At 32.4% G+C, this 20,779-nt stretch overlaps 2 protein-coding genes across 3 annotated transcripts; one reads left to right on the top strand and one right to left on the bottom strand.

The window, feature by feature from the left end:
* Nucleotides 1-155: 155 nt before the first annotated feature.
* Nucleotides 156-9,087, bottom strand: LOC137827513 (AGC (cAMP-dependent, cGMP-dependent and protein kinase C) kinase family protein). 2 transcript variants are annotated; one of them, XM_068633678.2, is made up of 14 exons: nucleotides 8,732-9,087; nucleotides 7,348-7,684; nucleotides 6,859-7,033; nucleotides 5,468-5,551; nucleotides 5,160-5,401; nucleotides 4,799-5,018; nucleotides 4,339-4,418; nucleotides 4,141-4,225; nucleotides 3,302-3,433; nucleotides 3,097-3,210; nucleotides 2,953-3,000; nucleotides 2,087-2,171; nucleotides 1,532-1,588; nucleotides 156-681 (listed from the first exon to the last, which is right to left on the bottom strand). In XM_068633678.2, exons 2-14 carry the CDS (start codon nucleotides 7,560-7,562, stop codon nucleotides 581-583), a joined length of 1,638 nt encoding a protein of 545 aa, XP_068489779.1. In that variant the 5' UTR covers nucleotides 7,563-7,684; nucleotides 8,732-9,087; the 3' UTR covers nucleotides 156-580. The 2 variants fall into 2 exon arrangements, with proteins under 2 accessions (XP_068489779.1, XP_068489781.1); XM_068633680.2 differs by having other exon boundaries at nucleotides 8,449-8,749.
* A 3,641-nt stretch (nucleotides 9,088-12,728) lies between these two features.
* Nucleotides 12,729-20,779, top strand: LOC137827502 (nucleolar-like protein). Its single transcript, XM_068633663.2, has 13 exons — nucleotides 12,729-13,241; nucleotides 14,179-14,317; nucleotides 14,484-14,551; nucleotides 14,778-14,837; nucleotides 14,932-15,135; nucleotides 15,204-15,332; nucleotides 15,731-16,429; nucleotides 17,772-17,964; nucleotides 18,073-18,266; nucleotides 18,542-18,646; nucleotides 19,283-19,422; nucleotides 19,715-19,993; nucleotides 20,105-20,779. The coding sequence occupies exons 1-13, from the start codon at nucleotides 12,849-12,851 to the stop codon at nucleotides 20,367-20,369; spliced, it is 2,868 nt and encodes a 955-aa protein (XP_068489764.1). The 5' UTR covers nucleotides 12,729-12,848; the 3' UTR covers nucleotides 20,370-20,779.

Genomic DNA, 20,779 nt, shown 5'->3' with positions numbered 1-20,779 from the left:
ACTAATCTCTTTGAAAAAATCAAAGACAACAAAAAAACATGTTTTTCATATTAAGAACCTGTTTCCAACCAATTTTCAGTGATCTTACTAATCCATGACCAGTTCAACAAAATTTAGACTCATTCTCTTAACATGTAAACATGGTGCAACAAAAATGATAAACAACATGATTTCAGCAATAAAGTTTGGACCCTAATGTCAGGTAACAGAAGATCTTAACCTACAAACCAATCAATATCTATAAATTGTACAAAAATGTGTGAATTGCACATCTTTGTCAGCACTTCAACTTCAACAGTAACTTAATTACAAGAAAAAGAAACTATGATATTTAACATATTGAAGTTTGATAGAAGGTGAATTGAGGAATATACACCTTAAAACATTTTTCTAAGCATAAAATATCCCAGTCAGCCAAAAAACCAGCCATCCAAAACCAGAGATTTCAGGATCTGCTGGCTTCCAAATCTATCAACTCCAATCTAACAAAAGAATGTGAGAAAATGAACAATCATAGACATCCACATTTGTCTGTCCATGGTCTTCAAGAAGTCCTGTAAAAAATATTGGTATATATAGATCATTGTGATTCACTTTTTTCAGGAACTTCCATTTGAGGAGGTAAGAGGTTTAAGAAGCTCCCTCTCACAGGTTGATTTGCAGCCACAGATGATTCATCATCTGTATCACACAATAAAACCAATTCATTCAAGAATATGTCAACCAAACCAGAACGTATAGAGACAAAAAGTAACAGCAGTATCTCAGATAATCCCATTTAACATGAATATTAAATGTTATACAAGGAAATTTTGCCTAATGCAGACTAATTTACAGCTATTCAAATCTGTTAATTAATGAAACTAAACAGCAAGTAAATCAGCTGTTCAAATCAGTTAAAGTGAATATTGTAGATAATTAGATTAGAGACTTAGATAATCCCATCATTTATCTATCACACACTAGGCCAGACATAGCCTATGAAATGTCCTAATCTCTAGTCGACATCGAATCTTCAACAGACACCAACTAGCTTTTAGGGGAGGGTTCCTAAAGTGATTGAGTGCTCATATAATTTTCTTATCATTTAGAACCTTAGTAATTTGTAATGGGTCTTTCTTTTCTCTAGAAACATCCTAATTACAAACTTTAAAGTAAAGGGGTCTAAGATAGGTACTGTCACAGCAAAAAGAAACTACAAAGGGCCATAATGAGCTTTTTCTATGCATATATCTTAGAAACTGTGGAATTGGGATTTGGGAGAAAAAAGGGAAGAAGAAGTTTTGTTAAAAATCATATGGTTTACCTTCCCCTATTTTTCTTGATCTTTATCTATTTCCTTTTAAGACAACATAAAATATAATCTTGTAATGTGTCAGAAGGAACTGCCTGTGATACAAAGTAGAAGGAAGAAGTATATGCAATTCTAGAATGAAATCATTCAGGATCATCACCTATAGTCTTATTGGATATATATATATATAGAAAGACAAATATCTCAAAAAGAATAGGAAGAATAACATATTCTTACCAAATAGGGCCTTAATAGATGGTCTTTTAGGTTTTGTGTTCTTCTTCTTCAATTCAGCTGATAATGTACACAAAAAAATACTTGTGAAGAGAAATGCAGTGATGAATAAAAAGCAATGGCTATAAAGTGACAAAATTAAAAAAGAAACTTATGGTATACCAAAATTAAAATTACTCAATGCATCAAGATCCAAAATGAGTTATAAATATTTGTTTCTCATATAGGAAACCATAAATAACATGGGAATAAGACAACCTTCAGAAAGAAATCTGCATCATTTTAATTGCATGGCAATAAAACAAAGAGTTAACCAAATCTCAATTAAACGACTTTGGAATCAAATTAAAGTAACAAAAGAATCACATATTCAATTAGATCAAATGGTCAAAAGAATCATTAAATACACAATAAAGAAAATACTAAACAGGAATGTTTTTGTTCTGGAAAGAAAATGATTAAAATGAAATGAAAAAATTACATAATAGAACAATTATAACACAAAAAGACATACATATATATATATATAGAGAGAGAGAGAGAGGGATTTGTAAATACCAATTCCTGGTATTTCATGATCATTTACGATTTCAAAATTCTTGTATGTGTAGCCAACGAAGTTAACATCTTTAGATGGCAGCATCTGCAGCAAAAATGACACAACTAAGTAACATCCTAGGCTTCAACAATGGTTCTTGTAAAGTTAATGGTACATGATTTTCAAATCAGGAGGAAATTGTGCTAGGGGTTACCAATAACAATTTTTGTTAAATTCCAGAGTCATCCAAAGTATATTCATTGGCAAACCAAATGTTTTTTAATGGCAATCTGCTACAAGCATGATAGCAGATTCCAAAGATAATGAATCGACCTTCTGGAAATTACTAAAACCAATTCAAAGCACCTTATTTTCTCAATTACATACAAGTTAAATTGTCAAGATTTTAAGTGTTTCATCAATAAAAAATTATAATACAAGATTTATCGATGGGTAGATACAGAAAATAACTCATTCTAGCAGCTTTACTTGTGATGAATAACCCAAAATAATCTGATTATGTATAATTTGAACTTGGCAGAGTACACTCTTTATAAACCTAGACTCCAATATGTGCACAGTGAATGAAGGAAATTCTGAAATTCGATATAGTATATTAATCAAAGGACTATTTACAACCCAATATCCAGAAACCTAATAAACTATTTCTATTATAAGTTGGAACAAGATATCAAAAACAGCATAAGATCCCATAATCAAAGTAACAATAAATAATCCCAGATGAAAGACACTAGTTGCAGATTAAAAATCCTAAATAAATAACAAATCTAATGGCCAAATCCACATCAATGACACTAACAAATGGTACAATTATAGCAGCTCTTGTACACCAACTATATACAAAATGAAAATAACAAGAACAAACCTTTCTCCAGGGCCCTGCCTTTGAGGAAGCTACAGTTTCCTTGTCTACCTACACATCATTAGTAGAACAAAAAGAGTATGACACTGGTGGCAACAAAAAATAAAGGAACTCTTCTATATCCATGAACATACAGACATAGTATACCTCTTCAAACTTCTCAAAGTTTTGAGTATCTAATTCATCATTGACCTCTGGTATGAAAGCAGCTTTCATTTTGTACAGTTTGTCCCATTCGATGCCTTTGAACCATGGATGGGCCTGGACACGAAATGATAAACCACTTATTTGTTAATGTACAACTGTATCCCAAAGTAAATTGTAAAATTTAGCACAGAGCACACCACAACACCTTTATTTCATCAGCTCCTTTGGTTCCAAGCCTCTGCTCCACATTACATAGGAGTCTACAAATAAGATCTTTTGCCTCTGCTGAAAGTTTAACTTCTTCTGGAAATTTCAAAGTAGTTCTCCAATTTACTATCTGCATGTTGAAGGTGAAGTACGATATCATTATAATACATGAAGACAAACAAAAGTTACAATAAAAGGAAGCCATTAAGCAATCAACTTAACTCATTATAAATAGTGGATAAATGTGAAATGTCATCTTTTACTATAAATAATAAAATGGCATAACTAGTAACAGAAGCATGATACAAATAATTTACTGCAACAAGAAACTATAAAAAGGGAGAAAGTGAATAATATCATGAAAAAGAAACAATTGTCCAAATCAGGAAATCTTTTTTTTTTCTGAAACTTGTTCATACTCAATAATTGCAGCCTCCTGACAAATTCAATATTTCAAAGCTTTTGTGAACTGTATTCCCTCTGTTGGATTACATTTATCTAAAAATGAAGCAGTCACATTTTCCTACTTAACCGAGTTGCATTCTTAGCTACAGGTATTGTTTTTCAAGACTCTTGACATTTCTTGTACAACTTTAACCAGATAATTTTTCAAATAATAGTTAAATTGTATGATTTAAACACTAACGCATTTACAAAGCACAGGTACATACATACATCTATTATATTGAAAAGTATAACATTTGACGCTAATTGCCATAAGAAACAGTTAAACCTTGCAGAACCCAATGGACTCAGAGTCCTACATGGCGTAATTCAGTTCATACAAATACATGATGAATTGGAATGGAATCCATTAAGAGGGGGGCCTTATATTACCTTTCTACAAGTCAACATTGGTTCATCTGAGTAAAAGGGTGGATACCCCACAAGCATTTCATACATTATAGCTCCTAGAGACCACCTGGAAGAATTAACATAACATCAGAATGAACTGAAACAATAAAAGGTTCACAAGAAATGGGGGGCCTTGGGGAGACTTTTGAATGAAAAAGTAGAAGACATATTATGTAATACCAATCACATTCCACGCCATATCCTTTCTTCAGCAGAACTTCTGGAGCAATATAATCAGGTGTTCCAACTGTCGAATAGGCCTGCGTTGTTGCAAAGAAAGAAAAGCTTAAAACCTACGTAAAATCTAGCGTTCAACAATTTATGTGTTAAATTATAGGATTTAAGGTAGGGAAGGAAGAAATGAAACTCCAAATAACAAAAAAGTATATTGATATATGGTGTGAATGATATTTTCCAAAAGGCAGGGCACTAGCCCCTATTTATACTAAGACTTAGATATAGACTTCTAATCCTAATAAAATTTTATAAATGATCCAAACAAATCCACAGTCTCTTCCCAAAAGGTCCATAAAGATATTTTATAGATATTCTAATAGCCCTGACAAGCCATAGCTAACTAAGCCTTAAGCATATTAAAATAATCATAAATGTTTATGGACACTAATATTGGGGGTCTTACAAGCATTCGTCGATTTTTCTGCCAATGCTGTAGTTGTTCTTGTTGAGTTCGTTTGGGAGCCGCTGGTCGTCCATCACTTTGGAGGGCTCCACTTCGGTTATTTCCAACAGAAAAGTCTTTTTCTTGAAGATTTCTGCAGTCTAGCGGTTTACATAATCCAAAATCTGATAATTTCATGTGACCATGTCTATCTAGGAGCAAGTTGTCAGGCTTGATATCTCTGGAATGCATTTAAAATTCAGATTATTAAAAGTATTCATAGATCCAAAAGAAGGCCACTGTAAGTATAGGCAATCAATATCATAAAAGAATACTACAATTTTTCATCATTAGATGTTATTGTTTACTACTTTCAGTTTACCTATGAATATAATTATGTTTATGAATTGACTCTATGGCTAGGACAGTCTCCCCAACATAGAATCTGGCTTCATCTTCTGTCAGTATATCCTTCCGCATCAGCAATGTCATCATATCTCCACCAGGTAGATACTCCATTATGAGATATAAATATTCCTCATCTTGAAAGGAACAATAAAGTTTAACAATGCAATTGCTGTCAACTTCAGCAAGTAGGTTTCTCTCAGCTTTGACATGTTCAACCTGAAAAAAGTATCCAATAAGTTTAAGAAAGCACTATTTATTCAAACAATGTGATAATTTCAATACCTGGCCTCGACGAAGCATCTCTGATTTCTTAAGCTTCTTCATGGCATATACATGACCAGTGCCCTTCTCCCGGCAGACTCTAACCTATGAACAGATGGAATTGCAACATTGTAACAAATCATTAGATAAATATCTACAAAAATCAGAGTTTAAAAAAAATACTCATTACTTGCCAAAGAGGCTATGCAATAACTACTGTCTACAAGCCAAATCCTTCATAAAACTTCACAGGCTACTCAATAGTGGAAACAGCTAATATGCATAACACAAACTGGAGTTTTCTTTGCAACTGGAGTAATTCATATAATTCAGCAATCCAATGGAGAATTTAAACAAGCGCAATGTTAAAATACAAAGGTTCTCTAAATTGTTAAGGTTCTTGATGGTGAAACTTCATCATCACTACTAATTTTGAAATACCAAGATCCCCCTATGAAAGACTACTTTGTCCTAACATACCTAAGTTGTACCCTTGATAATGATGGGTCTATGGGGGTGGGGCGCAAGAAGTGAGGAGTGAGTGGGGCGATTTTTTGTGACTGGGCAGAGAGCATTCTCTGAGTAGATTTTCCTTTTGCAGCTTCTATTTGTTTCTTTCTTATACTAATTTTACTACAATCAAGGCTAGTTCCTTAAATTCCCATCAAATATTAATAGTAAAATTCAGTTCCTATCAATATACCATAGTTAAATAACTAATATGGATGCCATTACTCAATATGATTAGCAATTCCACCTCTAAATATCAGGAACAGACATGGAAATTAGAGAAGAACAATAGTGATCTGAATGTTAAAGACAGCTATAAACTTGTAATCAGAGTTTATGGTTTCAAATTGCAATCAACATCACCAGCCTCCACACATACATATCAGTCAAGTCCTTTTAGTCACTGGAGGTAACAGTAGCCAATGCAATCTACTCATGATTCTACCAAGGATCAGGAAGGGAGAGAAGGATTGTAAGAGTAGTACACTTATAATGAAAAACTATACTGAAATACACATGTATATGCATACAAAATAATATAGATACGGAAAACAACCTCTAAATCACAACATTAAACCATCTTAAATTGGAAAATCATAATACTAAATATTAATAAGTAGTTGATTTATGTGAAAACAATTAACCTTCTTTCCTTTCAGTTGATAAAAACAGCACTTTAAATTTGAAGAGAAAGAAAATAAATAATGACAATTATGATACATTATACATAAATCAGAAAACCAAAATTCATTCAATTATGAAACATAAATAAGAAAACAAACATGCATATGGTATGTAGCCGTGTCAGGCTAACTATTGCCCTTTTCAGTTCATTACAATTTTTTACCCTAAGAAAAAGACCTCTATCCACCATCTTGGATGCATATAAAGATAGTGTATACCTCTCCAAATGCACCCTTCCCAATCATAGTCAGCGGCTCAAAGTCATCGGCCCCCATCTTATGTCTCTGAAGCCGCATGTACTCCCTCTCCTTTTTCTCCAAATACTGAAGCAAGTTGTGTTGTTCTTCCTCAGACACTTCAGCATCTGCCAACTTCTTTTCTAGCATATTACGTCTGCAAAAAAACAATCAATTTAGGTCTTATTAAAGACTTAAACAATTCTCATTTCAATTAGTTATTTGAACATAATAACATGTCACTTCAGAGGTCATTAAAGACGATATCACACAAAACTATATTGCACAATCAGTTGGAAGAGAGCTTACTTGGTAACAAAAAAAGCAGGAGCATTAAGGAAAACACATTTCAATCAGCTCAAAGATGACAATAAGCATACTAGAAAATTACTTCGCATGTACAAAACTCATCAAGAACATTAGATTGAATTGTCATCATGGCCTAAAATATATAAATTGAAGTAAAGATACCTTTCCTTCCTCTCCTGCAGGCTTTGCATCTGCTTCTTGTAATGATTTTCAATATACTGCTTTGCAGCTTCGACCTTCTGTTTGGTTACATTTGAAGGCGCTTCTTCACTCGTTGGGGGCTTTGGCCCTTCTTTGGTCACGCCTGTAGTTTCTTTTGCAGTCTTCAATTTATCATTTCCCTTGAACTTACTAAACCACCGCCTTGTAGTTTCCATTTTTTTGTTTCACTTTTTTGTATTTCTACTTCACTAAACACTAAAGATCAAAAGTTTTGCCAAACAAGGATCTTGTTTTACTAGACATGAAAATCAAGGCACTATTACATTAACAGCTACTTCTGTCCAAAGAAGAAAATAAACATTAACACTCAGCTAACTAACACCACATAGTAATAGCTGATCGGAATTAAAACTTTAACACACATTCATGTAAAGAAGCAGCATTCAATAATCGGAAGCACTGATAAAAGAAAAGAATAACTCAAGGATTTATTTGTAAAGCAAGTAAAGGAAAAATCAGATGAAAAGGTGGAACACTTAAAGTAAAGAAGAAACTTCGGTACTACTGAAAGTAAAAATTAAACCTAAACACAGCATTGTCAAACTCGTGAGTCTAAGTAAATTATGGACTCCAAACATATACTTGGAAACAGTAATAAAGTTGGATAGTAGTATAAAATAAGCTCAAACTGCATAAATGACCAAATCATATATAAATTCATCAAAACATAAGTCCCAAAAGTGAAAATATTTCAAGAGTTAAAATATTCAAATCATTTACCCTATTATTTAAGTTCGTCTAGAAATAGTTTCATTTGCAACTTAACCCATTTTCTCTACTTAGAATCATAAGCTCTTAGAAGAGTCCACAAGTTAAGGACTCAGAATTTGACAAACTAGCCTGAAATGTTTCAAAAGTGGAACCACCAGTCACAAATTTCAGAAAAACTAAAGCATTGCCAACAATTTCCCATTTCACAACAAACCTTCCAAAACCATCTGATTTTCCACACCATCAAAATTCTAGGTTTCTCCAAAAGCGCACATAAAATACACACAAGTATACCAAATGAAAAACCAACGAAATCAAAAGCCATAATACCTATCCAACTCATTATAATCAAACAATTCACCCTGCATGTCAAAATTACTCTTCTGGGCAGCAAGGAACATGGTCAAAACATAATTTTTTCAACAATCACAAAAAAAACGATTTTTTCCCTTTTCCCACATGTTCCACTGACCAGTGACAGAAATAGGATAAGACGTCCACCAAACACACCCACAGGAATAAATAAACAAAAACCAAGAACCAAAGTCAAAAGTGATTAAACAAGACCAGCACAAGTACAGAATTTGATTTAAAGAGGAGGAAAAAAGGGAACCTTGAATCTGGAAGTTGCGAGAGAAAGAAGTGAAGAAAGGGTGGTGGAAGAGCGTAGAGAAGCAGTTTGTGTTGTTGTCGTTGTGGTTGATGATGATGATGACGATGATGGTAGTGACAGTGATGTGAATGCGATTCAATTTGCTGGTTTTAGCTTTTTGTTTTGTTGTGAGTTGAAAGTTCGCAGTTGAAAGTTGGAAGGCACTTTTAGAATAATATTAAAGTTGGATGGATATTGTAACATAGTGGAAACCGAGTTCTCTCTTCTTTCCTTTCCTTCTATTCCACCCAACACAACACATACACATACACAAACACAAGACAACACAAACAAAACACAACACACTACGTTTCTTTGTCTTTTTTTTCCTTTTCTTCTTCCTTTTGTTGTTACCCTAATGACACGGATTCATTAATTCTTTCGATTTTCAAACACCCATCACCAAACACGCTCTAAATTTACTTCTAATCCTCTAAATTTAATTTTATTCTCTTCAAAGTTACTTTCTTTTTTATCACACTCATGCCACAAGTGTAAAGTGTTTAACTTTTGTTAATGGTCATGAGTTTAAGCTTTAAGTGGAATTTTTAAAACTTACAAGCCTTGAACTCATAACATTATTTAAAAAATCTAAACTCAATTGTACTAGAAACAATGTTGGCTTCTTTTAACATGTATTTGGTTAAGATTTGCATTATTTATGAGAAAAATTGCAACATGAAAGTTGAGAAAGAGAAGAAGAGAGAAGCATTTTTCTCCACTTTTTCAGCTGTAGTAAAAAAAAGTAATTACTAAAATATACAAAATTATTATGATTATAAAAAATATATTAAAAAAAGTATTTTTTTTTCATTTTATTGTATTTTTAAAACTTTTTCTCTTAATTTTATTTAAAAAAAAAATTCTCTGACTTGTTTCTAAGAGTTTGAAGGAACTGTTTTCCTCTTTCTTCCTTTGTACTTTCCAAAGATAGTGAGATATAAGCTTAAGACATGTATTAGAACATAATTCATCCATTTGTTCAAATATTTATAACATTGACTTTTCAAAACCAGAAAAACAAAGAATGTCCTTTGACATAAATATGATTCATACCATGCATTTAACCAATCTTTAAATATTATAATTAATATTGAATGTTATAATTAATAATATAATTAATATTTAAACTGGATCTTATAATTGTAATTAATATTTATGATTAACATAAATATTATAATTAATATTTATAAAAAGATATTCACAATTGTATTAATTATAAATATTAATTATAATATTTATTATATTTATAAGATTCAATTTTAATATAAACACAAATATTAATTATAATATATTTCTTAAATATTTTGTATATAAATATTTTTTTATGTAAAAAAATTAAAGTTAGAATTTGATTTAATTCCTGAATTTTCATACCGACTAGAAAATGACTCATCGTGTGAATGTTATAATATTATAATACAGTTCATGTTAAAATTCCGTTTGTCACATTAAAAACAAAATTAATGTTGTGTGATGTCAATTACTCACTCCAATCATTTTCATATTACAAACAAATATAATGAATTACTAAAGTTTGAATTAGGAAAAAAAAAATTGTGCGATAATATGAGAAAGAAAAAAACATATATTTAACCTTGTTTTCTTTGTTTACATTGGATATTAGAGACTAGTGTATATGAAAAAAATTCAATTTCAGTTTGAAAATATTATAATATAATTATTTGTTAGGTATTATCTAATACTTAGCCACATTGATTTATTATCCTCTTTACCTAAAACAACTTAAGATAAAGAAAACCAACTATTTTCAAATTCATAATGTATATTTTATGGGCAAATTTACCAAACTTTGAAAATTGGAGTAGTGCATTTGGTTGTCAGATTCTTACAAATGGACTTATTATATTGATTAAATAGGTGACATATTACAATAAAAAATTCTTAGTAAAAATTGATGTAATTTTAAAAATCTCATTATTAATAGAAATGTCAACTTGTAACTTTGAAATTATTCAATTTCAGTTAAACTGTGTGAGAGTCTATGGAGTGAATTGAACGTAATTTAAGAAACATTGAAATAAATGTATTGGTACGTATATATCATTTTAAGATAAATTAATGAAATTTTGTGCATATGATTTTGTTGAACATGTATAAGAAATTACCATAACTACATGTAAGAATTTGTATAAATCCGAAATTAATCATGAATTAGGTGAATTTAGTCAATAACCGTATAAAAGTTATAGAATCTTAAATGTTTGTATTTAAATGTATGGTACAATACATTTATAATGATGACGTTTTAGAGATTTTGAGTATTTGGTGAGATATGAACTTTATATTTAAGTTTTTGGTGAGATAATGTTTGAAGTTTAGTGTTTTTTTTTTCAAAGTACGTTTAACCTACTTAGTTTAATATTATGGTTTTTTTCCACCCACCCAATATGTTACGTGTGTTTTAAATGTTATGAAAACTATGTTCTGACACATAAAATATGACAAGGATAGTTCAAGACATCAAAGAAGATTTATATATTAGAATATATTTATTTTGTATTTTAAAGTTTTAGTTATTAGTTTTTTTAAAATATTATATATTGTACCGGTCGAACCCCAAACGATCGAAGTTGTGAAATAATAATATAACGTAATAAATACGTGACAAAAAAACAATTACAGCTAACGCATCCGTGATATCAGGAAGCCACTACACACGACCTGGTGACCACTACACACGTCTTAGTGAACTGATTATCTGGTCCACGCGAGAAGAGACCAAAGTCAACTTATAAACGAAACTTCTGAAGGGGAAAAATGTACGTTTTTATATCTTAAGAAAACAAATTAATCACTAGCATTGACTTGAGCATCGGAGTGCAGTCGCGGGTACCCTGCCGATTGACAGAACACACGCGAAGGAGAGGAAAAACTTCGAAGAATTCAGAGGCTACCAACACGACAACAAATTGTGTATCAAGAACGTTACTTAAGCCCGATAAATATCCACACAAGTAAATATACGATAAATAGTGTGAAACCCATATTTTGGGTATTGTATGTTTTGTTTTTAATATATATATATATAATCTTTGATCAATATGTTTACAGTTTTTTTATCTCTTAAAGAAATTTTATTTTATTTTAAAAAACCACAGGAAAAGAAATATTTGAAAAAATATGCCAGATAAAGATTTTAGATTAGTTGGTGTTGTTTGAAACTTACAAATCCCACTATATTTTAATCCACATAACGAGTATTTTTAGCATATACTTTTAGCAAAAATAATTCAATTATTTTATGTACATATAATCTTTCAATCGTATAATATGAAATAAATAATTTAAATTAGCAAGAAGATCAATCCCAAGAAAATTATATAATTATTATCTTCTGAAAGATATTAATAATATTTCTGTTCTCTTTGAAAGATATAATCTCTCAAGGAAATAAATTATAAAATGTAATTTAAAAAATTAATAATATTATTATTTATATTCATACTACTGAAATGTTTTGTTCAGGTACTAGTTGTTTCTAAAGTACAAAAAAATGGGATAAAAACGTAAATTATGAAATAATTTAATATATGAATTTGAGTAAAAGTGGTACATAATTATTAATATACAAGTGATTGTAAAAGTAAATTTTATAATTACAATTTATAATAAGAAACAGAATTTAAGATAGAATGATATATACTTTCAAATTGAGGAATTAATTTTTTTCTTCTAAATTTGAGAATCAAAATCATATTTATTTCAAATTTGACGGACTACAAATAAAATTAAATTAGTAATATTCTACTTTTTTCATATATTTTTGTATTACATTCACTTTTTTTTTATGAGTAAATAATCAATTTAATTTATAAATTATATTTTACTATTTTTTTTAATTTTTGAAATATTTAAGAATTAAAACAAATATAATAGATTTTAGAAAAACAAATAGAATAGGTTTTAGAAAAACAAATGAAACCTTAGAATATTTGAAGACCATATTTATTGAAGTTTTTCTTGGTTTCAGATAGTAACATCAACAAAACGCATAACACAACAAACACAGAAGAAAAACCCTAAACTAAACCCTCTGCAACTGCGTGCAAAATCCATGGCGAAATCATCAAAACGCAGCAGCAATGGCAACAGCACCGATTCGAATAAGAAGAAGAAGAAGAGCAAGAAATCTGGTCCCGAAGGCGTAGCCATGAAAGTAAAGGCCAAAAGCAACAAAAGCAATGGCGGCGGCGGCGGCGGCAGCAATCCCTTCGAGTCGATTTGGTCGCGACGGAAATTCGAGGTGCTGGGCCAGAAGAGGAAGGGCGAGGCCCGGCGCATGGGCCTGGCCCGAACCCTGGCTATCCAGAAGCGGAACAACACGCTCCTGAAGGAGTACCAGCAGAGTGCAAAATCCTCCCTCTTCGTTGACAGGCGAATCGGAGAGAACGACCATGCACTCGACGAGTTCGGGAAAGCCATCTTGCGATCCCAACGCGAACGCCAGGTTCTCGATGATTTTTGTTTGCAAATTTAATTTATGATATTTGTTTAGTTTTAGTTTTTAGTTCTCCTGTTTTTTAAGCAGTTATGGTAAAAGTGAAGAACTTTAGCGTTGGAGGGGTGTTAGCCACACTATGATTAATATTCATTCGAACAAGACTCAATAGAAAAGAAGTTAAAAATTGATTTAGTTTAGTTTTCGCAGTGTAGACTATATCAACCCATTGAAGTTACTGGTTTTTAATGTAGTTATGGTACAAGTCGATAACCTTAGCATTGGAGGAGTGCTGGCTACACATTTTGGTTAAAAGACATTCAAGAGTTTTTAAATGAGGGAGAAACTCAGAAACGACTGTGATTTTCAATGGATTTTGACTGATGAGAGAATGCGTGTTTACGTCAGTGTTGATTGCGAGCATTTTTTTTTCTTTTGCATACATAATTGGATGGTAGTGTAATTTTTTTTTAGGAGTTCTATTAATTTACTCTGGTTTAAATTCATTCAAGTAAGACTTTTTATATAAGAAGTTAGAAACACAAAAGTTTGTTATTTTCAAGAAATTTTTACTAATGACGAAAATATGTTGAAGTGAATACGTTAGAGGTTGTGTTGCAAGCATTTTTCTGTAGCATTCATGACTGGATGACAGTGTAAAAAAGTTTTGGGAAGTTCTAGTAACATACTGTATGTTAGAGTTTGTGTTAGCATTTGTCAAATGTTTTATACTTTTCAGTGTATTTAATTTAATATTTTGTAATTTTTGTTAGAGTAAATAGTGTATGCAGTGTCGATGGATTACAGTGTTTTCCAATCACAAAAAACCTATATGTTGTAGTGTGTTGGGGTTTATGATTAGTTGACAGTGAAAAAAACTATATTTTTATTTTAACTCTTTGTTGCTGATGTGCTGTTACTTATTTCTTTGTTTGGGTGTTTTTAGTTGAACATGAAGCTGAGTAAGAAAAGCAAGTATCACTTGTCCGATGGAGAGGAAGATGATTTTGAGGGAATTGATTCTCTTGGAAGAGATGATTTTGAGGAAGAGATGCTTCCTGACGATGTTGATGCTGAGACTCATGGTATGTTAACTATGTGGTAGTTAGGTGATTTTATGCAATGTTTTTTTCATGACTGCTAAATTGATGGCTTATTTGTGAACATTATGCTTCAATTGTAATGAATGGCTTAGTAAGCTGCTGATTTTTTTTTTGTATCTTGGGTTCATTTTGAGTGCTGGTTTTGCAGAGGAAATAGATTTGGTTCAGCGTAGAATGCAGATACCAGGGGAAAATGTGGTCGATGGGGAGGAACATGTAAGGCCTGTTATGCTATCACTGTTGGCACACTTACCTTTTTTCCTGTTATGATGGCATTGTGCCTACGTGATGTGTTCCATAATTTATGGATTTCCTAATCTGCTAGTGATTTCTCATTTGGTGATTATCAGAAATATTAGCATCCTGTCCTTGCTAAATTTTTGCAATATTTGCTTGATAGTTCAAATACTACGTTGGTTCCTAAATTTGACATTTTCTGCAGAGACACAAAAGCAAGAAGGAAGTGATGGAGGAAATCATCTTAAAAAGCAAATTTTACAAGGTGGGAAATGTTTCTCTTTAATTAGGGTAGAGTGGTTTATTTGTCTTCTCTTCTATATTTGTTGACAATTTTTCTTCTCTCCAATGCTTTCCAGGCTCAAAAGGCTAGAGATAAGGAAGAAAATGAACACTTGGTGGAAGAATTGGACAAGGACTTCACTTCCTTGGTTCACTCTGAGGCCTTGTTATCTTTGACTGAACCCAACAAGATGAAAGCTTTGAAGGCTCTAGTAAACTCAAATGAACAAAGTAACAAGGACCACATACCTACCAGTCGTAAAATGGAAAATTCTGTGCAGGTACCATTTATCCATGAACTTCCTCTTATTATAAGAATATCTACCTTCTAACTTTGTCTTTATGGCAGGAAAAACCTGATGACTATGACAAACTTGTCAAACAAATGGGATTGGAAATGCGTGCTCGCCCTTCAGACAGGACAAAGACACCAGAAGAGATTGCTCAGGAGGAGAAAGAACGTCTAGAGCAATTGGAGGTATGCTTACACGAGTTTTAACCCCAAGTTTGTTATTATACAATTAATAAATCACCCTTTTATGTAAAGCAGCATTTTCCCACATTTTGGTAATAAAGCTTTGATCTTAGCTATATAGCTTAGCTACATTTTAAAGTAGTTTAGACTATTGTTATGGTTGAAGTGGAGGGATGGGAATGAACCCTGGGCTGGTAAACTAAATTCATGAATCATGAGTGATGTTTGTATTAGTGTAATATTTTGTTTTTGGGGATGAGTGAACTTGGCAGCTCAGTAAGGTTGCTGCCTTTGTAATCCTGTGGTTGTGGATTCCAATCATGGGCTATGTGCATAAGGTAAAGTTGTATATATATTTATTTATAGAGTAAACTAATGAATCCTGTTATTCATTATTTAAGGAAGAGCGGCAGAAGAGGATGGTTGCTGCTGAAGATTCTAGTGACGAAGACAATAGTGATTCAGAAAAGGCATCTGAACAGAAACCAAGATCTCTCTCTGGGGATGATCTAGGTGATTCCTTCTCTGTCAATGAACAGATTATGACTAAGAAGGGGTGGGTTGATGAGATTCTCGAAAGAAAAGATGAAGATTCTGCCAGTGAAGATGATGATGGTGAAGATTCTGATGATTTGGAAAGCTCTGAAGATGCTGATGAAGAATCAGACGAGGGACTTGAAAAACACGAGAAGGATCTTTCTTTAAAAGATTGGGAACAAAGTGATGACGACGATGATATTGGTGCAGATTCAGAAGATGGAGACGAAGATGATAGTGATGAGGACAAACAAACAGATTCAGAAGACCTTGATGGGGTAGAAGAAAGACTAGATGCTGCGGTTCATATAAAGGCAAAGAGAGATGATTCTGTTAAAAATGTGAAAAGAGATAAGGATTCTTCAAATGAAAAGAAGATAAATGTTGGAGTAAAACAGTCAAAAGAGTCAGACATTCCTTATATAATTGAAGCTCCCAAGACCTTTGAAGAATTATGTTCACTGGTTGATGAATGTTCGAACTCCAACATTATTTTGATTGTCAATCGGATTCGGAAAAGTAATCCAATCACACTTGCTGCAGAAAATCGAAAGAAAATGCAAGTATGAAACTCATTCCTCTTTTTAATTTTTTGTCTAGAGTCTGATATTCTCTTCACGCTTCTTGTACATATCTACTGAATCCGTAATTGTTTTATTTGAAAAGTGCAATCTCTTTGACATTTTCAACTTGGCAATACTTTTTCCTTTGGTATGAACTTCAAAGTTGCATTGACAATTAATGGATAACCTATATCAATTACTGAAATATTTCCCTCATCTGTGTAAATATATTGGTTTTACAGCTTTCATACTCTTCATAATTTAATGAAACTTAGCTTAGGGAACAAAGTACTGTTGCTGTACTTACTGCCTATAAGATTTGATTACTGTCTATAGTGTAGTGAATGAAAACTTTTCCCAACTCGATTTTATTCAGATGTCATTCTTTATTAAAATAATCCTGCATTGTTGATTTGGTCAAACTAATGGATTAATAATACAAGCTAGATGATGGCTTTTGATATATATATATATATATATATATATATATATATATATTTTGTATGCAAGTGCCTGTGTGTCTATATTCTGTTGTAACTTTTTAATTGTTCCTTCATTTAAATTTAATTATTTTGCTGTTGAAAGCCATTCATGAAGATGTACACTCTTTTATTATCCTCTTTTGGTAAAACATTCTGGAATTAAGCATTGGTAGTCAATTAAGCATTGGTAGTTAAACATGAAGGTCCAGTTTGTATTTCCATTCACGGGGATGAAATGGATAGGTATTATGAATAGCTCATTATGCATTTTGAAATTTGTTTCGAGTCAGGAACTTAGGGTGAAATCTTTAGTACTTAATAGAATTTGAGAGAAGAATTGACGTATAGGTAGCCAACAGAGGGCCAATTTGCTGGTTAACAGTCAAGAAAATAATTTAAGGACATCTGAACAATTCCCTTTTTATAGGTTTGAAATCTCATTTAAAAACAAATCCTAACCTTTCAAATTGATTTGATCCGAGTTTTCTTTATTAACTTGGATAAAATGTAAGTGGAAGGTTAAAATAAAATCAACTTAGAATGTTACAATGGAGTGGACTGTAGGCATGATTATTGTTGAACTGTAACTCCTCCTTATCCTGTCTTTTGGCTGCTACTTGCTACTGCACCACAGGTAGTTAACCAAGTTAGTTTATGTTGCCATCGATGTATATATGGCTAGGTAGTTTACCTGATTGTTGTTTTTGTTCTTTTTGTAGACCAGATTGTCCCAGCACTATTTTTGATGTATCATTTGACACTTTTACATTCTGTTTCTAAATATGTCAGGATATTGTGGTTTGTGATTGTTATATGTCTAACTATATGGGAGGTGTTTATAATATATCTTCTCTTTTCAGGTATTCTATGGAATATTGTTGCAATATTTTGCTGTTTTGGCAAATAAGAAACCACTGAATATTGAGTTACTCAATCTGTTGGTGAAACCATTGATAGAGATGAGTACGGAAATCCCATACTTTGCTGCAATATGTGCTCGCCGCAGAATTGAAAGTACTAGAAAGCAATTCATCGAGAGTATCAAGAAATCTGGTCAGACTTAAATATAGTTGAATAGTTGCATTCACTATGTTAACTTTTGTTGAGAACTATTTGTTAGATGTTTTGGTAACACTGTCTGTAATTATTCTCTTGCCACAGAAAGTAGCTCTTGGCCTTCTTCAAAAACATTGTGCCTCTTGCGTTTGTGGTCCATGATATTTCCATGCTCTGACTTTAGGCATCCAGTTATGACCCCTGTGATATTGTTGATGTGTGAATATCTGATGCGTTGCCCAATTGTATCTGGTCGGGATATTGCCATTGGCTCTTTCTTATGCTCTATGCTTCTCTCAGTAAGTACTTCTTGCAACATACTTCATTGAGCTTATTCTGTCTAACTTGTACGCTTTTCATCTGGTATCACCAATAATGAACTCTGAAGGACTATCATTGAATGATGGCTATTTATGCAGTCGAAATGGAAAATTTCATTAGTAGTGTATGTTTCCACAAATGAGTTTTGTTTTTGATGATTACTTACTAAGATATTAATTACATTGCAGAACTTAAATTTTCACATTTCTTGTTAAATTTTCTGCTTGCTTATGTACTGAGTATAAAATGGCAGGTATTTAGACATTCTAGAAAATTCTGTCCCGAAGCAATAATGTTTCTTCAAACTTCACTGTTGGCAACGACTGAAAGTAAACATATTTCAGATGAAGATTCCCAGGTATGGCTTTTTTCATTGATCATCTGTTGTTTGAGTCATATTATGTGATGGGTGTGTATGTATATATTTTTGTTATATGCGGACCATTTACCTCATCACGTGTTATTGGCCTCCTCCTTTATTCTTTGCACAAGAAAACAATTGTAGATATTTTAGTCCTTTGGTAGAAAACTGCAGTCCTCACAAGTATTGTGAATATTGCTGTCTACTCTTTTCATTTAAACCGTACCCTCCTTTACTTGTAAACAGTTTCTTTTGCTACTGCAAATTTAATTGAGAAAACGACCATCCGGACAGTTGCTGTACATTTTTTTGGCTTTTGATCTGATGCCCTATACCATAACATTGTCTTTTTCCATGTTTACAATTCCAAATTACTCTTGACAATAAGTAATAAATATGGGAAAGGGCCATTTTACCCTTTCTTTATTAGTTAATTACTGTATGTTTAATGTAATAGAGAGTAGAAGAACATTTGATGGAGGATTAGTATGATATCCTAGCACTTGGGTAAATCCATAATCTTGTTAGACCCTGCATTTGGGTACAATATCGAGATGTAGTGCTGTTCATCTTGGTTGTACTACAGCTTCATGTTTGGACACTGAAATGACCATATAATTTGTTTTATCCCAGTTATATCATCTTATGGAACTGAAAGCTCTCAAGCCTATCTTGCGCATACATGAGACAGTGAATGCGATTAGCCCTCTGAATTTCTTCAAGATTATAGACTTGCCAGAAGACTCCTCTTTCTTCACTGAAGTTGGTTTCAGGTAACCAATAATTTGTTAGAACCATTTATCTTATTATGTTGACTGTCTTTGTTTTAAATGGGGTCTCAATGCATTTTAAATCAAAAAATGTTGGGATGAATACTGTATAATAATATGTGCTTGAGTTGCATTATCAAGAACTGGTCATTTAGATTGTGTTATAGCTATAGTCTTGATAATTAATACTGGATGCTGCTAATATTGAAGATTGTTCAGGGTATTGATTGTTGATTTCTTTTTGAAGGCTTATGGTTTTCATTTATCTTGGCTAATTATGATTCATTCATTACAGGGCTAGTGTGTTAGTTACAGTTGTTGAAACTTTACAAGGATATGTTGACGTCTATAAAGGCCTAAGTTCATTTCCTGAAATATTCTTACCAATTTTAAGAATATTAAATGAGATAGAAGAACAGAAAAATATGCCAAATTCATTACGAGATAAAATTAAAGATGTGGCTGAGATTATTAAGTTGAAAGTGGATGAACTTCACACTTTGAGACGACCACTTCAAATGCGGAAACAAAAGCCAGTACCGATCAAAATGCTGAATCCTAAATTTGAGGAAAAGTAAGTCTCTCCTTTCCCTTGCTTGCATTTGATAACATGTTTCCCGAGTCACGTGAATCAGAAAATTAACATAAATCAAGCACTTAAATGTCATATTCGTTTGTTCTGCAGCTATGTCAAGGGTAGAGATTATGATCCTGACCGGGAACGGGCTGAGTTGAAAAAATTGAAGAAGCAGTTGAAGCGTGAAGCTAAGGGGGCTGCACGAGAATTGCGTAAAGACAACTACTTTTTGCTTGATGTGAAGGACAAAGAGAAGTCTTTACTGGAAAAAGATAGAGCAGAGAAGTATGGAAGAGCTAAAGCTTTCCTTCAAGACCAAGAACATGCCTTCAAATCTGGACAACTTGGAAAAGGGAAGAAAAGAAGAAGATAAAAGCTTCGTATTTTTCCACATTCAGTGTTAAAACACAGTACCTTCATATTAATCAGCTCAAGGAGTGGTTTTCTGCTGCCTAGCTTACAGAGTGGATAAATCATGAACAGCTTGGAAGAAGAATATTTATGGTGTGGTTAGAGAATAAGGTAGGCCTTATTTTCCCCACTCAATATTAAAAGTTGAAACAAATGGTAGTGATTAGAGAGGGTATGAAGAGCTGAGATCTTTAATCTGAGAATACCCTTGCCTTCCCAACTTCATCTTCTGGGAAGGAAAGTTTTGGGATTAGGAGATGCAACTTCATCTAATTTTGTACTCTATTTTTTTTTCTACAATCACTCATGATGTAAGGATTTTTGTTAGTAAGCAATTTTTAAGGACTTCCACAAGTGTGGAGTTTTGAGGCA

This window comes from Phaseolus vulgaris, chromosome 7, assembly GCF_051622355.1.
Source record: "Phaseolus vulgaris cultivar YP4 chromosome 7, ASM5162235v1, whole genome shotgun sequence".
NCBI classification, from domain to species: Eukaryota; Viridiplantae; Streptophyta; class Magnoliopsida; order Fabales; family Fabaceae; genus Phaseolus; species Phaseolus vulgaris.
Note: the sequence above shows the minus strand (reverse complement) of the source record. Positions and strands in the feature narration are given on the sequence as shown.

What these genes read in the sequence shown, in the direction of transcription:
- LOC137827513 (XM_068633678.2), bottom strand. Translation starts at nt 7,562, where the DNA reads ATGGAAACTACAAGGCGGTGGTTTAGTAAGTTCAAGGGAAATGATAAA. An exon ending in TCATGAAATACCAGGAATTG is followed by an intron (nt 1,589 to 2,086) that starts GTATTTACAAAT and finishes GTACATTATCAG; the next exon opens with CTGAATTGAAGAAGAAGAAC. An exon ending in ATCTATTAAGGCCCTATTTG is followed by an intron (nt 682 to 1,531) that starts GTAAGAATATGT and finishes TGTGTGATACAG; the next exon opens with ATGATGAATCATCTGTGGCT.
- LOC137827502 (XM_068633663.2), top strand. Translation starts at nt 12,849, where the DNA reads ATGGCGAAATCATCAAAACGCAGCAGCAATGGCAACAGCACCGATTCG. An exon ending in TGTTGATGCTGAGACTCATG is followed by an intron (nt 14,318 to 14,483) that starts GTATGTTAACTA and finishes CTGGTTTTGCAG; the next exon opens with AGGAAATAGATTTGGTTCAG. An exon ending in AAATGGAAAATTCTGTGCAG is followed by an intron (nt 15,136 to 15,203) that starts GTACCATTTATC and finishes TCTTTATGGCAG; the next exon opens with GAAAAACCTGATGACTATGA.